This window comes from Mobula hypostoma, chromosome 3 (genome assembly GCF_963921235.1).
Source record: "Mobula hypostoma chromosome 3, sMobHyp1.1, whole genome shotgun sequence".
In the NCBI taxonomy this organism is placed as follows: domain Eukaryota; kingdom Metazoa; phylum Chordata; class Chondrichthyes; order Myliobatiformes; family Myliobatidae; genus Mobula; species Mobula hypostoma.
This window is the reverse complement of record NC_086099.1, coordinates 53,557,605-53,581,328: the sequence shown is the minus strand read 5'-3', so window position 1 is coordinate 53,581,328 and position 23,724 is coordinate 53,557,605. Positions and strand designations below refer to the sequence as shown.

The 23,724-nt window shown below is 43.2% G+C and overlaps 1 protein-coding gene across 4 annotated transcripts in view; it reads left to right on the top strand.

The window, feature by feature from the left end:
- Positions 1-23,724, top strand: part of slc7a2 (solute carrier family 7 member 2) — a 147,487-nt gene that overhangs the window by 73,929 nt on the left and 49,834 nt on the right. For all 4 annotated transcript variants that reach the window (XM_063043044.1, XM_063043045.1, XM_063043042.1 and 1 more), the window contains one exon: positions 23,105-23,495. In XM_063043044.1, the coding sequence (XP_062899114.1) occupies positions 23,120-23,495 (376 nt within the window). In that variant the 5' untranslated portion in view covers positions 23,105-23,119. The remainder of the gene's footprint in view (positions 1-23,104; positions 23,496-23,724) is intronic.

The window sequence follows — 23,724 nt, the reverse complement described above, 5'->3', positions numbered from 1 at the left end:
ATGCAGCTGATATTATACCTTGTTTTAATATGCTGTCAAGTGTTTCTACATCCATTCCATCATTGACCTAACTTAGATATCTATAATTTTTTCCAGAAATTTCTCCCAATTGGCTTTCTCAAGGATCCATTTCCCACCTGTATTCTCTGTGACCAATGAAGCAGAGATATTTATCTTGCACCAGATTGGGTAATGATCACTCCCTACAGTTCCTTCTTGGTATACTAACCAATCACACACTGATACAATGGAGTTTGATACTAATGTAAGATCAAGCACAGATTCTTTACCTGTATTAACATCAATTCTAGTACTACTGCCATCATTTAGGCACAGTAAGTACTTCTCATCTAGCAACTCACTTATTACCTGACCACTGATGTCTGTTCTGTCACTCCCCCATAATACATTATGTTCATTAAAATCACCACACCAAACAACGTTATTACTATTCTGCCCTTTTATCTCCTCAAGCTTGTTTAACTCTAGTCTTTTGCATGGATTCTAATAATTCACAATCACCAACTCTTTCCTTTCAGCCCATACTTTTACTACCACATACTCTTGTTCACTTCCTACACCTAGTGTTCTATAAGGAATACCTTGCTTTACATAAGTTGCACATCCTCCTCCTCCCCCCTCTCTCCTTCTCGCCTTACTGCCTCTTACCATACAAAACAAAATCTAAATTAGGATTTAACCAGGTCTCCTGGATACACACATCTGGCTTTTCTGTCCTACTCACTATAAACTGCTTGAAATCTTGTCCATTAGCAATCAGGCTTCTTGCATTCCATTGAAGAAGTAGCATTATTAGTAATATCAACCCACGCATACTGTCTCTTGAGTTGACTGTACCCTGAGTTCATCGTTTACTTCTTCCCATTTTAATCCTATCATACCCAAATGGTGCTCTGCAGCTTTCACAATAATCTGAATCCTTTCAGTTTTAGATTTGATCTCATACGTTGCGTTTACCACTCCTGCTATAAAGGTCACCAATTTCTTCTTATCTATCCGTGCATTCTTCTTATCTTGCCTTTCTTTAGCTGCCGCTTGCTCTTTGCTACATCCTCCCTCATTCATTTTCTTCTGTCCTGCCAACTTGACTGCTTCAGCATATGAGACTTTTCCCTTCACCCTTATCTGCTGCACCTCCACCTCTTTTTTCCAACACTTCACATCCCCAGTACGCTACACTATGGTTACCTCCACAGTTACAGCACTTTGGTCTCACTCGCTCTCCACATTTTTCCGTATTCATGTTCCCCACCACACCTTGCACATCTTCTCTTTCCTTTGCACACCTTGGCCACATGCCCAAACTCCTGGCAACTGAAACACCTCATAGGTTTTGGTATATATTCTCTTGCATTGTATCTTAGAAATCTAAAATATAACTCCTTTGGAGGCACCTTATCCTCAAATTCTACCAGAATGGTTTCTGTCTCCCTTTTCTCTGCTCCCCTTGTCATTCTTTTCACACTCTTCACTGAACTAATCCTCACCCTCAAGTTCTCCACTAGCTCCTTCATATTAACACTGAGGGGAACCCCCAGATATCACCCCCTGGCAACCATTGACCCTTTGTGCTCCAACTCTTACAACCCTGGACACTTTGGCTTTCCCAACATTAGTCACCTTCATTGCCTTCTCCATCTGCTCTTCAGTTTTACATCCTATCAGCAGGTTTCCATCTCCTAAAATTCTCACATGGTTCACTTCCCCTACTTGTCCTCTGATGATTTTTGTTAGCTTAAGTGGATCGATTTTCTTTACTCCCCCTTTCCCCTCAAATCTTACCACTGCATTTAGCAATTTTGCCCTCGGGCCCTTCTCCTCAACTTCTCTTCCCTCACTTTCCGATCCACCTACATTAGACCCACCTCCTTTCTTTCTCTTCCGACCCATCATCTTCCTGTTCTTAGTCCCTCTCCCCAGCTCTTCCCACTCATACTCCGTGCTACCGTACTGTCCGTACTCCATGCTGCGTACTGTCACCATCAGTCTCCCTCCCTGCCATCCTATCAGAGTTTGCAAGGGACCGTGTCCGAATATCGTTCCGGAGCTACACAGGCCGTCGGTCAATATTCCCACAGAATGTCCCCACAACACCTCACAACACCTCACAACCAGTAGCTAACTCGTAACTCTAGTCCAGCAGCTGGACCTTCTAGCTACAGGTGTATTTTTACTGCAATCAATTGAAACACCTTGATTGCATGCAGGTAATCTACGTTTAACTAATTATGTGACTTCCAAAACCAATTGGCTGTACCAGTGATGATTTGGTGTGTCATATTAAAGGGGCTGAATACTTGTACGATCAATTATTTTATGTTTTATGTTTGTAATTAATTTTGGTCACTTTGTAGAGATCAGTGCCAAAAAAAATCCAAATTAAATCTACTATTAATCACTGTCGTAAAACAAGAAAACATGAAAACTTCCAAAGGGGGGTGTGTGGTGAATACTTTTTATAGGCACTGTATTTACAGAAAGGAGCTGAAAAAGCACCAGTAACAACATGAAGGATCCCACTCACCCTGCTCATGGGCTGTTTGTCCACTCCAGTCAGGGAGAAGGCATCCACGCCAGGACCACCAGATTTAAACAGTTACTTTCCCCAAGCAGTAAGACTGATCAACATCTCCGCCCACTAACTCATCCCTCCACACCTCCAACCACCACTATTTTATCATTTCCTGTCAGTCACCTTATGTACAGGCACAGCATTACTTTATGAACATACGATCAATGCATTGTTTATTAGCTATTTTATGAATCTGTATTTATTTTATTATTATGTACTTGTTAAGTTGTTCTGTGTTGCATCGGATCCAGAGTAACAATTTTTTATTCTACTTTACATTTGTGTACTGGAAATGACATTAAACAATCTTGAAAAATGGTGTGACAAGCCATTCAGTCATACTACATTATTACGATAACTAAAAACAAAATAAGACAGACTGCACAGCATTGACTTAGGGCAGAATTAGGAATGAAAAGGGCATAGCTAAATAAATTTGCCATGCAAAGTCCTCCTTGTAAAAGACGTTTGAGGGCATTTAAGAGACAGCACTTCTGAGTGAAGGTTAAAGTGAGCAACAGGCTAAATAGTCATATCCACTAAAAATCAAACTAGTCAAACATTGTCCTCATTCATCCATTACAAATTCACGATATCTCATAAGTTGTGGTGGCACAGTGTTGCCCTGTTGAGGAGTGTCTCAAGACAGTTCATGATTAGCTTTGTATCCATGAAGTCTTATGGCCTCGGGATGAATAAGGGCAATGATTTCAAATTCTGAAAAATACCCATGAGCAGCCGGTGAATTAGTACACCTTCATATTCAATAGCAAATGGGGGGAAAATAATGAAAATGGGAGGGAGCAGTGAGTACTTCAGGTGAAAACTACAGCATCCCAAACACGAGAGGGTCTCTAGTGCGCCACTAATTAAAAGGTAGCAAGTTCTGAAGAATGTAGTAGTCAGACTGAGAGATTTCATTTTATATAGACCTCCTCACCTCCCTTTTTAAGACATAAAATATTGTACAGTAAACAAAGTGCAACAGCAAGTGACTCATCTCTGGATTTCCCCAAAGCCTTTCCATCATCTACAGCACATAAACGATAATAAGATAAATTCTTCGATTAAAATGATCAGTGCAGCTGAACTCCATTCTAGATGTTTGGTTGGCAGCTCATGCACTTTCGTACATTCATTCCTTTCACTACCAGCACTTTTTGGTTTGCAGTATTCTCCATCTGCAGTAATATGTCAAGGCTCCTTTGATGATAATTCTTAAACCTCTGCTTCCTACATATTGAAGGAAAAGAGCAGCAAAACACGGGATTGCCATCACTTGTGCATTCTCCTCCAAGTCACCAACCAATCTGATTTGGAAATGCATTAGCTTTCTTTCATCAGTGGGTCAGTGTTCAGAACCTAACAACAGCAGCAATGGTTCAAGCACATAACTCACCAACTTCTTCTCGAACAAAATGAAGTATGGAAATCAAATATTGACTGTAATAGTAACACACATCAAAGTTGCTGGTGAACGCAGCAGGCAAGGCAGCATCTTTAGGAAGAGGTACAGTCAGGACTAAGGGTCTCGGCCTGAAACGTCGACTGTACCTCTTCCTAGAGATGCTGCCTGGCCTGCTGCGTTTACCAGCAACTTTGTGTGTTGCTTGAATTTCTAGCGTCTGCAGAATTCCTCTTGTTTGACTGTAATAGTGATTATCTAGAGTCCTGAAGAAAACAAATTTTTTTAAAAAAGTGCTTGTGATGGATATGCACTTTTTGATGGTCAAGGTCAAAATGAGCAATAAATAAAATCAACTCAATAAAACTACTGCCCTATATTTAAATCATCAGGCTCATTGATGATGAAGATAGTTCTTTGGACATTTGCTATAATGTTAACCAGATATAAATATTAGACATACATCAAAGTTGCTGGTGAACGCAGCAGGCCAAGCAGCATCTATAGGAAGAGGCGCAGTCGACGTTTCAGGCCGAGACCCTTCGTCAGGACTAACTGAAGGAAGAGTGAGTAAGGGATTTGAAAGCTGGAGGGGGAGGGGGAGATGCAAAATGATAGGAGAAGACAGGAGGGGGAGGGATAGAGCCGAGAGCTGGACAGGTGATAGGCAAAAGGGGATACGAGAGGATCATGGGACAGGAGGTCCGGGAAGAAAGATGGGGGGGGGTGAACCAGAGGATGGGCAAGAGGTATATTCAGAGGGACAGAGGGAGAAAAAGGAGAGTGAGAGAAAGAATGTGTGCATAAAAATGAGTAACAGATGGGGTACGAGGGGGAGGTGGGGCCTTAGCGGAAGTTAGAGAAGTCAATGTTCATGCCATCAGGTTGGAGGCTACCCAGACGGAATATAAGGTGTTGTTCCTCCAAGGTGTGGCTTCATCTTTACAGTAGAGGAGGCCATGAATAGACATGTCAGAATGGGAATGGGATGTGGAATTATAATGTGTGGCCACTGGGAGATCCTGCTTTCTCTGGCGGACAGAGCGTAGATGTTCAGCAAAGCAGTCTCCCAGTCTGCGTCGGGTCTCGCCAATATATAAAAGGCCACATCGGGAGCACCGGGCGCAGTATATCACCCCAGTCGACTCACAGGTGAAGTGATGCCTCACCTGGAAGGACTGTTTGGGGCCCTGAATGGTGGTAAGGAAGGAAGTGTAAGGGCATGTGTAGCACTTGTTCCACTTACACGGATAAGTGCCAGGAGGGAGATCAGTGGGGAGGGATGGGGGGGACGAATGGACAAGGGAGTTGTGTAGGGAGCGATCCCTGCGGAATGCAGAGAGAGGGGGGGATGTGCTTAGTGGTGGGATCCCGTTGGAGGTGGCGGAAGTTACGGAGAATAATATGTTGGACCCAGAGGCTGGTGGGGTGGTAGGTGAGGACCAGGGGAACCCTATTCCTAGTGGGGTGGTGGGAGGATGGAGTGAGAGCAGATGTACGTGAAATGGGGGAGATGCGTTTAAGAGCAGAGTTGATAGTGGAGGAAGGGAAGCCCCTTTCTTTAAAAAAGGAAGACATCTCCCTCGTCCTAGAATGAAAAGCCTCATCCTGAGAGCAGATGCGGCGGAGATGGAGGAATTGCGAGAAAGGGATGGCGTTTTTGCAAGAGACAGGGTGAGAAGAGGAATAGTCCAGATAGCTGTGAGAGTCAGTAGGCTTATAGTAGACATCAGTGGATAAGCTGTCTCCAGAGATAGAGGCAGAAAGATCTAGAAAGGGGAGGGAGGTGTCAGAAATGGACCAGGTAAACTTGAGGGCAGGGTGAAAGTTGGAGGCAAAGTTAATAAAGTCAACGAGTTCTGCATGCGTGCAGGAAGCAGCACCAATGCAGTCGTCGATGTAGCGAAGGAAAAGTGGGGGACAGATACCAGAATAGGCACGGAACATAGATTGTTCCACAAACCCAACAAAAAGGCAGGCATAGCTAGGACCCATACGGGTGCCCATAGCTACACCTTTAGTTTGGAGGAAATGGAAGGAGCAAAAGGAGAAATTATTAAGAGTAAGGACTAATTCCGCTAGACGGAGCAGAGTGGTGGTAGAGGGGAACTGATTAGGTCTGGAATCCAAAAAGAAGCGTAGAGCTTTGAGACCTTCCTGATGGGGGATGGAAGTATATAAGGACTGGACATCCATGGTGAAAATAAAGCGGTGGGGGCCAGAGAACTTAAAATCATCGAAAAGTTTAAGAGCGTGAGAAGTGTCACGAACATAGGTCGGAAGGGATTGAACAAGGGGTGATAAAACAGTGTCGAGGTATGCAGAAACGAGTTCGGTGGGGCAGGAGCAAGCTGAGACAATAGGTCGGCCAGGACAGGCAGGTTTGTGGATCTTGGGTAGGAGGTAGAAACGGGAAGTGTGGGGTGTGGGAACTATAAGGTTGGTAGCAGTGGATGGGAGATCCCCTGAGCGAATAAAGTCGGTGATAGTGTGGGAGACAATGGCCTGGTGCTTCTTAGTGGGGTCACGGTCGAGGGGTAAATAAGAGGAGGTATCCGCGAGTTGTCGCTGTGCCTCGGCAAGGTAGAGGTCAGTATGCCAGACTACAAAATTAGACAATCCATTAACACCAAGTTCAAAGTATTAGTACCTTAACTGATGTGCAACATATATTTTGCATTAGTATATCAAAATATATTTCTATTTGTGTACAGGCAATGGGTATCTCAGGAGTAATTTCACAAAATCCTATTACTTGAACAAAGCCTTTTAATATGAAATAATTCCCACAAATAGCCTAAAATCTTTTGGGACAGAAAATTAATGGTCCCAATGAAGGGTCTCAGCCAAAATATCAACTGATTACTTTTTTCCATAGATGCTGCCTGGCCTGCAGAGTATCTCAGGCATTTTGTGTGTGTTACCCAAAATTAATGTTGACTGAGTACACAAATATCATAAATACTCAAAATGAGTTAGTGCCTATACCTGTGACCATGTTTGATATGCTAAATGATGACATCCATCTGGTCTGCCAGCTTGAACTTGGTCTCGATGGTGCAGATAACTTAAGCTCATCTTGCCTAGTTTGATGCAGGCAGGCCAGTTAACACAACCCCATTGTCTTGATGTTTGGCTGATCTATATGCGAGTGTCTCATGGTCATCATATTGCAAACCATATCTCTTGGTCTGTGTTCTTTTAACTTCAGTTTACAATTTTCAATAAAAACTTAAGTCTGGTTCTTATTTGAATTAATACTTGCTATATTCATATAACTCCAGAATACTCCTTAGCAACGTGTTCATGGCTGCAGTGATACTGTTCTTCGGTGTTGTCCAGATTCTGTCAGTTCAGGTGCCAATGGGTGCTACATGAATAATGTTTAACAACCTTTAGCTATTCCTTGCATCAGGCACACAACTGTAGGAGATTGTGTGGTAGAAGAGCCTTGTCCAATGTGCCATTCATGTAAATCTACTTGGATAAAAGTATTTTGTGTGATTACAGCCTAAAATCAAGTGGAATGTTATCAATGTTTGAGTATTTGGATTTTAGACACGTCAACTATTTGCTGCTCCTTCATTGCCTTCTCTGCTTGTTCTTTCAGAGCTATGATTATTTGTCTTTTATTAAAGTAACTATACAAATGCTTTACGATCTTCTCATGTGCATTGTGAAACCATCCTGAAATTCTCAAGGTCTTACTCTCCTTGGATCTGTTACAGCTTCACGTTTGAGATTATCAGCAACAGAAAGTAAAGTTGTGGTTGGGTGCAAAACGTTTATAAATGACTTAAATAATCATAAGTTAGTAAGTTTGCAGAGGACATAAATATTGGTAGTGTTGCAGAGAGTGGAAAAAGGCCATCAAAGAATACAGCTGAATTAATTACATTTATGGGTAGAAAAGTGGCAAATGAAGTTTAATCTGGGCAACAGAACTGTTACATTTGGGAGGTCAAATGTAAGGGGGAAGTACAGAGTTTATGGCAGAAGACTTAACATCGTTGATGTACAGCAAGATTTTTGATTTTTGTGTCCGAGTCCATAGTTCTCTGAAAGTGACAGAACCTGTAGATAGAATGGTAAAGGAGGTATATGATGGTTGACTTCATCACGAGTGACAAAAGTGTTTGTCAGGAAGTAATGATGCAGGTGTGTAAAATTTTGGTTAGACTATACTTGGAGTACTTGTCCCATTACAGGAAGAACATGAAGGCTCTGCGGAGAATGGAGAAGAAAGTTTGCTGCCAGGATTAGGGGACATCGGTAAAGGAGAGATTGGATGAAATTGGGCTGTTTTCCCTGAAACATTGGAGGCTGTTGGGAGACCAAATAGGTGTTTATACAAATTTTTGAGAGGTGTTGTTAAGATAGAACTCTAGAATTTCCACCCCCCCCCGCCCAGGTCAAAATGTTGAATACTAGAGAGCAACACACATAAAAGTTGCTGGTGAATGCAGCAGGCCAGGCAGCATCTCTAGGAAGAGGTGCAGTCGACGTTTCAGGCCGAGACCCTTCGTCACTCTTACTCACTCTTCCTTCAGTTAGTCCTGACGAAGGGTCTCGGCCTGAAACGTCGACTGCACCTCTTCCTAGAGATGCTGCCTGGCCTGCTGTGTTCACCAGCAACTTTGATGTGTGTTGCTTGAATTTCCAGCATCTGCAGAATTCCTGTTGAATACTAGAGAGCATCAGTTTAAGGTGAGTGGGGGAAAGTTTTAAAAAGGATTGTTGTTGCACTATTTTTTTTGTACACAGTGCATAGTAAGTGCCTGGAATGAGCTGCCAGGGGTGATGGTGGAGGCAGTTACAATGGTGGTGTTCAAGAACCTTTTAAATGGTTGTATTAATATGCAGGGAATGGAACGATTAGGATCATGGGGAGGCAGAAGGGATGAGTTTAATTTTGCATCATGCACTGAAGGGCTGTTCTTGTGCTGTACTGTTATGTGCTTTATGTTTAATCATAGAGCAATAAAGAGTTTAAAATGAAGACTGAGTACTAAATCTCTTCCAGCTCATTGAAATTGTAACCCATTTAATCAATTTTCATATATTCTTTCTTTTATCAGGCATATTTGCAATTCTCCCCACCACAAAAAGTACATTTAAAATCCAAGCCACTGATGCAAAGATATTTTTATTTACATTGCCTCTTTGTCATTAAAATGGTTCTCCAGTTATCAAATATTCGACTATTTGAAACACTTACTTATTTATTGAAACTAAACCATTCAGGATTGTAAACATACTTACCAAAAGACCTTTTAGCCTTGCTGCCTTAACAAAAACAGTTTTCTCAGTCCTTTTACATCAATGAACAGGATGCTGTTCGTTGACTATAGCTCAACCATCATTTCTACAGTCCTGATCAAAAAGCTACAGAATCTAGACCTCTGTACCTCCCACCAATTGGATCTTTGACATCCTAATCGGAAGTCCACAATCTGTGCAGATGCATAATAATATTGGCGGTGCGTGCGGCCTCTCCAGTGAATGATCTCTGTAATCTGTCAAGTAGGGGACCGTGCACAATTCTGATTTGATGGAGATGGATGTGAGAGTGCAGAGGAACATCTGGAAGACTTCTGAAATGCCTGCTTCGCTGCCGCTGCTACTGTGTGGTAACCAGAATCTCCGGAGCAGAAGGCCCCAAATCCTTGGCTTTGCTTGTTTCAGCGGCCGGGGCTAGGTTGAAGGCGCTCAGCAGAGGATGGTGCTCGGGAGGCTGTATTGGAGGGGCTGGTCGGAGGCTCGAAGTTTTTGGACGGATGGACTCAGTGTCGGCTGTGGTCAGCTGCTTCCGAGGCATCGGCAAGTTGACGGTGCCTGGAGGTTTATGGCAGGGAGTTTCTCTCTTTTGCCACTGCTATCGGGGACTCAGGAGTCGATCGACTCAGAGACTTTGAGACTTTTTTTTTTACCGTGCCCATGGTTTGTTCTTCATCAAATTATGGTATTGCTTTGCACTGCTGTAACTATATGTTATAATTATGTGGTTTTGTCAGTGTTAGTCTTTGGTTTGTCCTGTTTTCTGTGCTATTACTCCAGAGAAACATTGTATCATTTCTTAATGCATGGATGCATTTCTAAATGACAATAAAAGAGGACTGCGTGTTCTCATAATCTAATATCTCCTCTTTGCTGACGGTCAACACTAGCACACCTCAGGGGTGTGTGCTTAGCCCACTGCTCTACTCTCTCTATGCTCAGGACAGTGTGACTAGGCATTGCTCAAATACCATCTGTAAATTTGCTGATGATACAACCATTAGTAGAATCTCAGATGGAGGTGAGAGGACAAGATATACCGGCTCGTTGAGTGCTGTCGCAGCAAGAGCAAAGGGCTGATTATGGACCAGGAAGGGTAAGACGAGGGAACATGAACCAGTCCTCGTAGAGGGACCAAAATGAGCATTTTCAAGTTCCTGGGTATCAATATCTCTCAGGATCTAAGCTGGTCCCAACATACTGATGCAGCTATAATGAAGGCAAGACAGTGGCTATATTTCATTGGGAGTTTGAAGAGATTTGGTTTGTCTCCTAAAACACTTAAACCTCTACAAATGTATGGTGAAGAGCATTCTGACAGGCTGCATCACTGTCTGTTATGGGGTGGGGGTGCTACTGGATAAGATTGGAAGAAGCTACAGGAAGTTGTAAAATTAGACAGCTCTATCATGAGTACTAATCCCTGTAGTATCAAAGACATCAAGGAGCAGTACCTCAGAAAGGTGGCATCCACTATTAAGGACGCCCACCACCCAGGACAAGCCCTTTTCTCATTGTTGCCATCAGGAAGGAGGGAGAGAAGCCTGAAGGCACACACTCAGTGATTCTTTCCCTGTGCTGTACTATTCCCAAATGGACATTGAACCCTCGAACACTAATTCACTTATTTTTTATTATTTCTGTTTTTGCACTATTTTTAATTTAACTATTTAATATACATATAATACATTTATTTTCCTATTTATATTTACTGTATTGTATTGATTTGTACTGCTACCACGAAGTTCACAAATTTCACAACGTATGCTGGTGATATTAATTCTCTTTCTGATTCAAGTCCCAATCTTGGAAATGCATTAGCACACATCCCACCTCTCCCGGAAGATCCGGGAGTCTCCCGCTTATCGATCGTGGCTCCCTGATGCCCGGAAATTATATACAATATCCTGGAAATAGATTTTTTTGAGAGGGAGAGGGAAAGCGAGCATCCTGATTGGTCTCTCTTCGTGCTAAGAGTGGTCCCCAACCACCGGGCCACGAGGAAACGATATTATTTGGCGATATAAAATGATATGAGTCATTTGCACCTTTCCTCATTCCCTGTCACGCACTGTTGAACTTGAACGCACGCGAGGTCATTACCCACGCGTCATCCATGTCAGCGCGGGAAGAAGATCAACTCCCTGATCTTGCAAATGACGGTGGGCTGAAAAGTTTGTTTGGCATAACATCTCTACCAGCATTCTGGATCAAAGTCAAGGCTGAATATCCTGAGATAGCCACGAAAGCACTGAAACCATTGCTTCCATTTCCAACATCATATCGAAGCGGAGTTTTCTGCAATGAATGCAACGAAAACTAAATTGCGGAATAGACTGGACATAAGGAACCTCCTTTGAGTATCACTGTCTCCCCTCACCCCTCGATGGGACCGTCTTGTTGCAGGAAAACAAGCCCAGGGCCTGCACTGATTCAGCGATATTGGTGTGTTGCAATGATTTTATATGTTCATACGGGGAAAATTTTGCACTGTGTGTTTAATATCCAAACGTTACTTAAAATGTCATGATGCTATTGACTTACCACCCATATTCCGGTCGTGATTAACACCCCCGCCCCCCCCCCTGTCGGCCAGTCCGCAAGAATATTGTCAATATTAAACCGGTCTGCGGTGCAGAAAATGTTGGGGACCCCTGCCAAGTAGACCTATCAGTTTTCTCTGTGGGCGGGCTTTACAGTCGACCTCAAAAATAATGACAGCGTTGCTCGCTGCACTGTTTTGTAACAGTGACTTTTCTATTGCCCATGGTGGGTTAAAATGTAAAAGGTATGTTGAGGTGAGTTTAACAGGTGTCGTTACAGCATAGCTAACGTTATTTAAACTAGCTGGCTGGCTGCTAAGGAGCTATGCTACTGATGTCCTACGTGATGAGGCCAAACTCCCTGTAGACTTGCTTAAAATTGTAATAGAATAAACATGATAATATAAGTACATATTTTAATGTCACATTTGCTGCATATACCCAACTTGGTTTACAGATTAGACAATATCACTAAACAAAGTATTACATACACCCTTGGAGGTCGATGGGTGGGGGGCGGGATATGGTGTTGCGGGGGGGGGGGGTAGGGGTGCTACCTCCCTGAAATGGTGGTGATACCTCCCTGAAATGAGTTTTTGCAGGATGTGATGTCTGCATTAGCTTCATGTGGCCCCAGAAATACATCACATTGTCAATATTTTATTGTGTTTGTGACCCAACATTTTATTTACTTGTAAGTCATCTGAGGGCATGTTGCAAACTTGTTGCAACCAGTTGGCTGGAATGGATAAAAATATCCAGTCTTGGTATGAGTCAGCTAAAAATGGTATAGCTTAATCATAAGGATCTTGCTCAGTCCCAGTGATTGCTGATAAGTCTCTTGTATTCGTATACACAGTTTTTCTGTTGAACTACATGGTGAGTGTTGGAATTCTGTGGCGCTAGTTGAAATCATTGTGGGGGAAAGAAAGCTTAGTTGGTCTGTAGTCTTCAAGTCCTGGGCTGAAATAATCTACACTGAGTGGGTCAGTTCAATTTATTTGGTAAGTAATAGTCGATATTTTGTCCTTTTTATTTTCACTTTCCCAGTAATCAATGACTTCTATTTTGTGAATTTATAATCATGATAAGCCTGCAAAAATCTTGCTTCAGGACAATCTCCATGGATCATTCAGATATCCAGTACTGTACAATGCATTTATAGAAAGTATGTGCTTAATTAAATCTCTATTTTGTCTAATGCTTAATTAAAATGAAAGTGGGACTTCAAGACCCTGAAATCCTGCTTAGTAATCATATTTTCTTTTGCTGTTGCTTTGAGATGCCCCTATGTTTTCCTGTCAAAGAACTTGTAGTTGTTTGAAGTAAAACTGATCGTGGAGTGACCAATTGCAGACAGGTGCTGTTGGATATTTAATCCTTCAAGCAAGTCCATAACAGGATATTTTGACCAGTATAAATAGATTGCATGGAAAGAAGACTCCATTTCTATATTGAATTGGATATGATGGAAGAAGAGTCAAGACCCTGCGTGTTTTCGAAACAGTTCACTGCCATTAATTGGTGGGGGTGAATGGGGGGTGGGGAGTTGTTGGTAAACATAGTAAGTGTTGTAGTGATCAGGTGACGGTACAGTATAGAAGAAATGTCATGAAACCAGAGTGCCAAAAACAACACACAAAAAAAACAGCAATTATTGAGGGAATTAAGTTTGTGTCCAAAATCAGTAGCTGCAGGGAGGGGGGGGGGCGGGAATGACTACTTTTATACCTCAACCAAAAGACAAAGGTAATGAGTAACATTAGCCATCTGCATTGTGGGAGCCCCTGCCTCAGTTGCACTCAATAGGAATGAGATAAGTATATTAGTGAAGCAAAAGCACAAACCTGAGTCAAAGAAAACCCATCTGATTTCTTTCTTCATTACTTGAATATTTTTCAAATGAAAATGCTCATTGCATACACTTAAAATATAATTTCTGTTGATGGTAAATGTAGTTAAGCATACGTGCACTTTCTTTTAGAAGAGGTTTCTATAATACCCAAATTGATTTGCTTTTGAATGGGCACATTATCTGCAAAATGTTTTGCCCCACGCAGAAATCTCAGGTGAGCTTGTGAGAATAGGAGATGTGCCTTCTCACTTGTAGCTACCTTTTTAAATGTTAACTGCATTGTAGAGTGAGCAGGGAAGGCAAGGAGGCCCATTCCAATTCTTTCCCTCCATTTGGAATTAGGGTATTCTCAAAGTAACTGAGATATTTAACAAAAATTGGAAGCCGAAGGCATTGAAGATTCCTTGGTGGCAATTAGACTTACTTGTGTTTCAAAAAGCTGGCTTCGTGTGGTGCCATATTCTGTTAAGTTAAGTGCATGTAATCATTTCAAAATAACAGGCCATTTCTCTGTGACCCTTTACCTCTGCCTAGATATGACTAATCTAATTTCTAATCACTTGTCTATTGTTAAAATGGTGACCAATTTGCAGATAAACTATCCATTCGATAGCAAATGTTGGACTGAGTTGTCAGTGTATTAAAAACATCATGGGTTTTAGTACGTTGATAACTCAGTTGATTGGGTTAAGTCATAGTCTTGGACCAACTGGGCCTTGTACACTGGAGGGGAGAACAGTAGCCGGGTGAGCATCAGAAATAAGAACTTGCATTACAGGGATGACAGTCCCATCTATTAAAATCTTAAGTCCTGAGAACGACCAGCTTGATTTAACATACATGATACACCTTGGTCTGGTATCCTTTTTGCTATGTTTCAAACAGGGTGATGTATTTAAAATGACATCATGTCATGTATACCTGTCAGACCTGTATAAATTGTTTAAGGAAGAAGTCTAATTTTCAGATTGGCATCAATTGACACAGAAATGGTTATTCCTCATTTCACTCTCCATGGAGTTGATCTTCAATTATATAATTGAAAATCAGTTATGCAATTTATCTTTAAGCTGATCTTTTTTTTGGAGTGGGTACTGCTTATTGGAGTATGGCACTTCAATAGCCAATTGCAGTTTCTAATAGTAAACATCTGCATTTACATAGGCTGAAAATCTCAATGGTACCAAATTCACCAACTAAAAATCCTGGTGCTTGCTTTGATTATGCCGATGCTTTTTTTTCCTGATCTAATGAAGTTTTCCAGAACATTGTTCCTGAATTCCTGAAAGGGAAATGCTCATTGTCAGCAGGAAAATTGTTAGCAAACTGTTATTTGTCATTTATGTTAATGATGTGGATAACAATATAGACGACATGATGAGGTTTGCAGATGACACCAAAATTGGTTGTAGGATGGCCAGTGAAGAAAGGTGTCTTCAGGTCACAGCAAGATCTAGACCAACTGCAAAACTGAGCGAAGGAATGGCAACACACATAAAAGTTGCTGGTGAACGCAGCAGGCCAGGCAGCATCCCTAGGAAGAGGTACAGTCGACGTTTCAGGCCAAGAGCCTTCGTCAGGACTAACTGAAGGAAGAGTTAGTAAGAGATTTGAAAGGGGGAGGGAGAGATCCAAAATGATAGGAGAAGACAGGAGGGGGAGGGATGGAGCCAAGAGCTGGACAGGTGATTGGCAAAAGGGATACGAGAGGATCATGGGACAGGAGGTCCGGGAAGAAAGACAAGAGTGGGGGGAAACCAGAGGATGGGCAAGGGGTATAGTCAGAGGGACAGAGGGAGAAAAAGGAGAGAGAGAAAGAATGTGTGTATAAAAATAAATAAAGGATGGGGTACGAGGGGGAGGTGGGGCATTAGCGGAAGTTAGAGAAGTCAATGTTCATGCCATCAGGTTGGAGGCTACCCAGACGGAATATAAGGAGTTGTTCCTCCAACCTGAGTGTGGCTTCATCTTTACAGTAGAGGAAGCCATGGATAGACATGTCAGAATGGGAATGGGATGTGGAATTAAAATGTGTGACCACTGGGAGATCCTGCTTTCTCTGGCGGACAGAGCATAGGTGTTCAGCAAAGCGGTCTCCCAGTCTGCATCGGGTCTCGCCAATATATAGAAGGCCACATCGGGAGCACCGGACGCAGTATATCACCCCAGCCGACTCACAGGTGAAGTGCTGCCTCACCTGGAAGGACTGTTTGGGGCCCTGAATGGTGGTAAGGGAGGAAGTGTAAGGGCATGTGTAGCATTTGTTCCGCTTACAAGGATAAGTGCCAGGAGGGAGATCAGTGGGGAGGGATGGGGGGGACAAATGGACAAGGGAGTCGCGTAGGGAGCAATCCCTGCAGAAAGCAGAGAGGGCGGGGAGGGAAAGATGTGCTTAGTGGTTGGATCCCGTTGGAGGTGGCGGAAGTTACGGAGAATAATATGTTGGAACCCGGAGGCTGGTGGGGTGGTAGGTGAGGACCAGGGGAACCCTATTCCTAGTGGGGTGGCGGGAGGATGGAGTGAGAGCAGATGTACGTGAAATGGGGGAGATACATTTGAGAGCAGAGTTGATGGTGGAGGAAGGGAAGCCCCTTTCTTTAAAAAAGGAAGACATCTCCCTCGTCCTGGAATGAAAAGCCTCATCCTGAGAGCAGATGCGGCAGAGACGGAGGAATTGCGAGAAGGGGATGGCATTTTTGCAAGAGACGGTGAGAAGAGGAATAGTCCAGATAGCTGTGAGAGTCAGTAGGCTTATAGTAGACATCGGTAGATAAGCTGTCTCCAGAGATTGAGACAGAAAGATCTAGAAAGGGGAGGAAGGAATGGCAGGTGGAATTTAACTGGGACAAGTGTGATGTGAACAGCAAGGCCCCAAGGTGCGTTATATCTAGTGAGTCCGAGGGGTGCAAGTGCATAGTTAGCCAAAAATGGTGCCACAGTTACAGGGTGGTGAAGAAGGCATACATGTTTGCTTTCAGCCATCAGGGCTTTCAGTACAGGACTACCATGTTATGGCTGCACAAGACTTTGGTCAGACAACACTTGGAGTATTGTGTGCAGTTCCTGGTTGTTGTGCTGCAAGAAGGATATGATTAAGCTCGAGAGAGTGCAGAAAAGATCCATAAGGATGTCACCAGGACTGGAGGGCGTGAGTTACAAGGAGAAGGATACTGGGACTGTTTAACCTGGAGCAAAGGAGACTGAGAAATGGCTTTGTTGTAATATCAGCTAAGTCACCAGAGGGATATTGAAGCCAGCGGATACAGAAGTGCTTTATTTGACAAAATGAGACACTCTTGGAGGAAGAGGCCTGTTTGACCCAATGTTACATATGCTAAAGATCAACAGTAACAGCAGGACAATTCTGTAGTTACAATGCTTCCTTTGAGTTACACATTTTCCACACACCACCTTCTTTGCACCCTCACTCCAGGCACTCAAAATGAATGTTAATCAGCATTGTCTTGTTTTCAGTCAACTGGTGTCCACAGCTCTAGGAAAACTACTGTTCAGGGCTGCATTTTACATTTAATCTACAATCCACATTCATGTCTGGAGAATGGCTGCTACTGAACTTAATGTTTGTCATGTACCCTAACTGTATTTTAAAAGTTTTTTTAGTAGTGAGAAATATAGGTTAGTCGGCCTTTTCCCAGGGTAAGAGAGTCTAAAAACGAGAGGGCATAGTGGGAGGGGAAATATTTTAAAAAAGACCTGAGGGACAAGTTCTTCATATGGACTTCGGGTAAGTGGAAAGAGCTGCCAGTAGAAGTAGACACAGTTGGGTCAGGTACATGGATAATTAGAATTGGTTTATTATTGTCATATGTCCACTGAGGTGAAGAGTTGCCTTGCATACTTTCCATAAAGATCAAATCATTATACAGTGCATTGAGGTAGGATGAGGTAAAACAATAACAATGCAGAATGTAGTTTAACATCTACAATGAATGTAAACAATAAGCTGCAATATCATTGAGGTAGATTTGAGGTCAAGCATCCATCTTATCATGGTAGGTGTTTGGTATCTATCGTACACTTAATAGTCGTTTAACAGCAGGGTAGAAGCTCTGTTTCTCTCCATGTGGATGCTGCTGAACATGCTTTCTCTGGCGGACGGAGCGTAGGTGCTCAGTGAAGCGGTCTCCCAATCTATATCGGGTCTCACTGATACACAGGAGGCCACACCGGGAGCACCAGACACAGTATATGACCCCAACAGACTCTCAGGGGAAGTGTCTCCTCACCTGGAAGGAAGGACTGTTTGGGGCCCTGAATGGTGGTGAGGGTGTAGGGGCAGGTGTAGCACTTGTTCCACTTGCAAGGATAAGTGTCAGGAGGGATGAATGGACAAGGGAGTCATTTCGGGATCGATCCCTACAGAAAGTGGGGGGGTGGTTTGAGGGGAGGAAAGATGGGTTTGGTGGCAGGATCCCGTTGGAGATCCCTTGGAAGCTTCAGAGAATTGTGTGCTGGATGTGGAGGCTGGTGGGTTGGTAGGTGAGGACAAGAGGAACCCTATCCCTGGTAGGGTGGTGGGAGGATGGGGTGAGAGCAGACATGCATGAAATGGAAATGCAGTTGAGGGCAGGAAGGAAAGCTCCTTTCTTTGAAGGAGGAGGACATCTCCTTTGTTCTTGAATGAAAAGCCTCATCCTGAGAGGAGATGCAATGGAGACATAGGAATTGAGTGAAGGAGGTGGCGTTTTTACAAGTAGGGTGGGAGGAGGTATTGTCCAGGTATCTGTGAGAATCCCTGGGTTTGTAAGAGACATCAGTAGATAACCGGTCTCCAGAGATAGACAGACAGATCAAGAAAGAGGAGCAAAGTGTCAGAGATAGACTAGGTAAATTTGAGGGCAGGGTGGAAGTTGGAGCCAAAGTTGATTAAGTCAATGAATTCTGGTTGGGTGCTGGAAGCAGCATCGATGTAGCGTAGGAAAAGTGCGGGACGGTCACCATTGTGGGCTTGAAACATAGACTGTTCCACATAGCTGACAAACAGGCAGGCATGGCTGGGACCCAAGCGAATGCCCAAGGTTACACCTCTTGTTTGAAGGAAGTGGGAGGAGCCAAAGGAGAAATTATTAAGCATGAGGACATGTTCTGCTAGGCGAAGGAGAGTGGTAATAGAGGGGAACTGTTGGGTTTGCTGTGCAGAAAGAAACAGAGCGTTGAGGCCCTCCTGGTGGAGGTGTGTGGGTACTGGACATCCGGAGTAAACATAAGATGATGGGGGCCAGGGAACTTGAAATCCTTAAAGATCAAGAGCTTGTGAGGTGTCACGGATGTAGGTAAGAGGGACTGAATTGGCGGGGGGGATAAAACAGTTCAGGTATGCAGATACGAGTCAAGTGGGTCTACCTGGACAAGGGAGTTTGTGGATCTTGGGTAGAAGTAGAAACATGGGGTGCGGGAACAATGAGGTTGGTGGTCGTGGATGCGAGATCCCCAGAGTCTATAAGGTTGGTGATGGTGTGGGAGACAATGGCCTGGTGTTTCTCAGTGGGGTCCTGTTCGAGGGGTAAGTAAGAGCATGTGTCTGAGAGTTGGCGCTGGGCCTCAGCAAGGCAGAGGTCAGTACACCAGACTACTACAGCATCCCCTTATCTGCGGGTTTGATGTTGAGGTTAGGACTGCTGCAGAGGGAGAGGAGAGCCGAGCATTCAGGAGTGAGGTTAGAATTGGAGAGAGGAGTGTTAAAGTCTAGACGGTCAGTGTCCCATCGGCATTTGGCAATGAAAAGGTCCAGAGCAGGCAAAAGACCAAGGTGGGGTGTCCAGGAAGAGGAGGAGGGTTGAAGATGGGAGAAGAGGTCATTGGTGTGAGGTGGAGAGCCCTTGCCAAAGAAATGGGCTTGGAGACAGATGGCAGAAGAAGAGCTCAGCGTCTTAGCGGGCGTAGAACTCATTGGGGTGTGGGGTGCAGGGAGACAAAGGTGAGGCCTTTACTAAGGACAGAACGTTCTGCATCAGAGACAGGAAGGTCGGAGGGGATGCTGAAAACCTGGTATGGATGAGAACTGGGATCGGAGGGGGGAAGAGGGTTGGTAGTGTCGGAGGAGAAGGTAGTTTGGGGTTTTCAGGGATCGTGGGGTGGGAGGGGGATGGAGTCTCTAAGGGCCCAAGAGCTGGTGGTGGGACCTGAGTGAGACTGGATTTACAGAGTGGTGGTGAAGGAAGTGGAAACGCGGGTTCCAGCAGCAGCGCGTGAAGACCCGGCCTGGAGATCAAGGCTGGAGTCAGTTGGAGGTTGCGCAATTGGCACTTTGGAGGTGGACATTGGAACCCTCATTGATGGCTCTTCCCTCACTACCATTCAGGGCCCCAAACAGTCCTTCCAGGTGAGATGGCATTTCATCTGTGAGCCTATTGGGGTCATTTACCGTGTCTGGTCCTCCCAGTGTGGCTTCCTGTATATCAATGAGACCCGACGTAGATTGGGAGATCACTCCACCAAGCACCTATACTCCGTCTGCCGGAAAAAGCAAGATCTCCTAGTGGTAACACATTTTAATTCCACTTCCCATTCCCATTAAGATATGTCTATCCATGGCCTCCTCCACTGTCGTGATGAGGCCACAATCAGGTTGGAGGAACAATACCTTGTATTTCGTCTGGATAGCCTCCAACCAGATGCCATGAACATTGACTTCTCTAACTTCGATTTCTTGAACTTCTGATAATGCTGTTTTTCTCTTCCCTCACCCCCCCCACCACTTCACCATTCCCCATCCCCCTTTTCTCCCTCTCAACTTGTCTCCTTGCCTGCCCATTGCCTCCCTCTGGTGCTCCTACCCCGCTTTTTCTTTCTTCCATGGCCTTCTGTCCTCTCCTATCAGATTACCCCTTCTCCAGCCCTGTATCTCTTTCACCAACTTCCCAGCTCTTTACTTCACACATCCCCCTCCAGGTTTTGCCTATCATCTTTTATGGCATGGCAGGTTAGCATAAAGCTTTACACAGCATCAGTGATTTGGGGTTCAATTCCCACTGCAGTCTGTAGGAGTTTGTATGTTCTCTCCGTGATCGTGTGCATTTCCTCCCACGTAACTGCCAAAGGTGATATGATGTGAGCATGCTATGCTGGCACTGGAAGCCTCCCTGGAACATTCCCAGACTCTCTTGGTCATTGATATAAATGATGCATTTCATTGTACATGTGACAAGGCTAATCTCTCTTAATCTGCCTTTTAGACCAGCAGGATTTTGGTTTAACTTCTCCACAACCATGCAGCACTTTTTCGTTTTTCTTTTGGAGCATTGGCCCGGTTTCATCAGTTGAAGACACCAGAGTGGGACTCAAACCCACAATCTTACATCCAGATATCAGATTTGAAAAAGTTTGCAGGAATACAATTACTTTACTTTTACTGATTTATCTTTTTTTTTTGGCAGCCCAGCACATTGCATAGGCAGAGCAACCCATGTACTTGCAAAGCTAAATATTGAACTTGCTTTCAAGCACACTAGATAATACTTGGTTCTGTAATATACCAGCTGAAATAAATAATATACTGCTATTGACTGGTGATTTTTCCGGTGACTTGGAACAATTAGCTTTCACAGTTGACTTGGGTGCTATAATGTACCTGTAATGAGATGTACTAATTATTCCAGTTTGATGCCAAGATTAGATTTTTATTGCTTTTTTCCCCCAGTTTCTTTTTCTTAGCTTATTCACTTGATGACAATGATCTTTTAGCAGACTATGACTTCTTGGATATTTGCACTATTTTGCCCACATGTGACTTGATGTTTACATGGATAGAGTCTGCAACAAGGTTGCAGGTAAATTCCTTGTATTTTTTTTTCTTGTTGATCATCTTTTAGCTGTCATTAAGTAGATTTAAGTAGACTCGTGCATGCTGGTGGCTTTGCAGGAATATCTGGTGAATAGTTGGTCCAGATGTGTCAGCTACTGGCATGTAGTTGGTTCAAACGGTTCAGCTGTTTTGGATAAACTTGAGCCATCAGGGCCCAGATTTTAGCCACTAGGCCATACTGAGTTAAAGAGCAGATTGCCAAACTGTATAACAGGCCTCTGTGTGCACTGCTGTGGTTGTTTGGAAAGAAAAGATCGTTTGGGATTTCTGCCTCATTTCTTTTTTGGTAACTTCTGTTGAATATGTAAGGACAGTGCAGGACACAGCATTGATTTATCAAAGTTAATGAATAGTTTGTTGTCGATGATTGACCAAATTTTGTGTGGATTGTAGAGGAATTTTATGTCAGTCAAGAGATGTATTGCCATCGCTTTCTCAGAGCCTTGTTAAGAATTGCCTCGTTAGTCACGCCCACGTGCTACAAATAAAATTAGCATACCTCGTATCGCCTTAAAACAAACCTGTTCTAAAATATTTTGTGTAATTTATGTCGGGTCTACAGCCCATTTAGTCCAACTGGTTTCAGCAGGCAATTGTTTCACATGAGCCTCCTTAATCCCATGTGTTTCTTCTTGAGAGAAAGTTTAAACAAAGTAGGACACAATTGATGAATTAGCTGTAGTGTGCAGTGTTCAACATCACAATAAAGAGAAGTGCTCATTGTGATGATAGCATGTTCTGCAATCTCATCACTGGGCAAAAGTTTTTCTTTTGGAAAGACTTATTGAATTTACTTTTAACTGTCTTTTGCCATAGTCCTGTTTCAGTGATAGGCAAACTGTAGGTCAAGATTAGCTGGGAGGGTGGAGTTAAAGTGTGGCATGACCAGTCTCTCAACAAAGCTTAAAAATTGAAATAGTGAGAAGTGTTAAAGTATTGTTAGTAATATTAAATGTAAAATACTAAACAATTAAATATTTAAATAACCTACAAAAACATCAAAACACATGTTAATCAACTAATATCTGGTCCTTTGTAGTCAATCCTCTGAAGGTGCTATTTCTGTATCAGGTAAACGTGACAGAACGCACACAAATGCTGGAGAAGTTCAGCAGGTCAGGCAACAACTATGGACGCAAATAAATAGTTGTCATGAAGGGCCAAGACTAGTCCTAATGTAGAGTCTCAGCCCAAAGCATTGACTGTTGATTTTTTTCCCCCCACGGATGTTGCCTGGCGTGCTGAGTTCCCACACAAAGGCTGGAGGTTGCTGAATATTTCCAGCATTTACAGAATCTTTTCTGCCACTGGAATCTTGGCACAAAAGCTTTGTACAGGTTCCTATGTAGATAATGGGATCTGATGTAATTTTGCTGGCAGTGTCCTGTCAATATTTGTTGAGCAAGGTTGTTGAAATTAGTTGTGTTTAACAATAACTAAGTTTGAAATATAGTGGTGTGATAATTCATAAAATTTGAATTAAGGTCTTGAGCAGTAATTATTTATGATAACTGATTAATGAAACCTTATTTCATGTAAAAGGAATTAAAGAACCAGACACATTTGCCTATGTATCAGTTCTAAAATATTTTCCTCTTTGTTTCAGCTATCCTTCTCAAAGATGATACGTTGCGGCTCAGTGCTGTCCTTCACTCGATGTTTGGTTCGTAGAAAGATTATAAGCCAGAGTGGCCTTGAAGAGTCCAAGCTATGCCGTTGTTTGACCACCATAGACTTGATAGCACTGGGAGTTGGCAGCACTCTTGGTGCAGGTGTTTACGTTCTGGCTGGCGAGGTTGCGAAATGGGACTCTGGGCCCAGCATTATCATCTCTTTCCTAATTGCTGCATTGGCTTCGGTGATGGCTGGACTCTGCTATGCGGAGTTTGGAGCTCGTGTTCCGAAGACTGGTTCTGCATATTTATACAGTTATGTAACTGTTGGTGAACTCTGTGCATTCATCACAGGCTGGAATTTGATTCTTTCTTATGTCATTGGTAAGTGTTTTTACGTATTATAAATTAGATTCTATTTTTCATTTCTAAAACTTGGATTATTTTGGATTGGCTGAAAAGTGCAGTAGAAATATATGCTTTTTAAAAAAAAAAACAACTGTTTTGGACCAGGGGAGATGAACCATTCATTTTTTTTTTACATAGCCCAGTAGGCAAAGCTTTGTTGTAATCGTTGCCTGTGTTCCTCTATTGGTTATGTTGATCGTCTGAC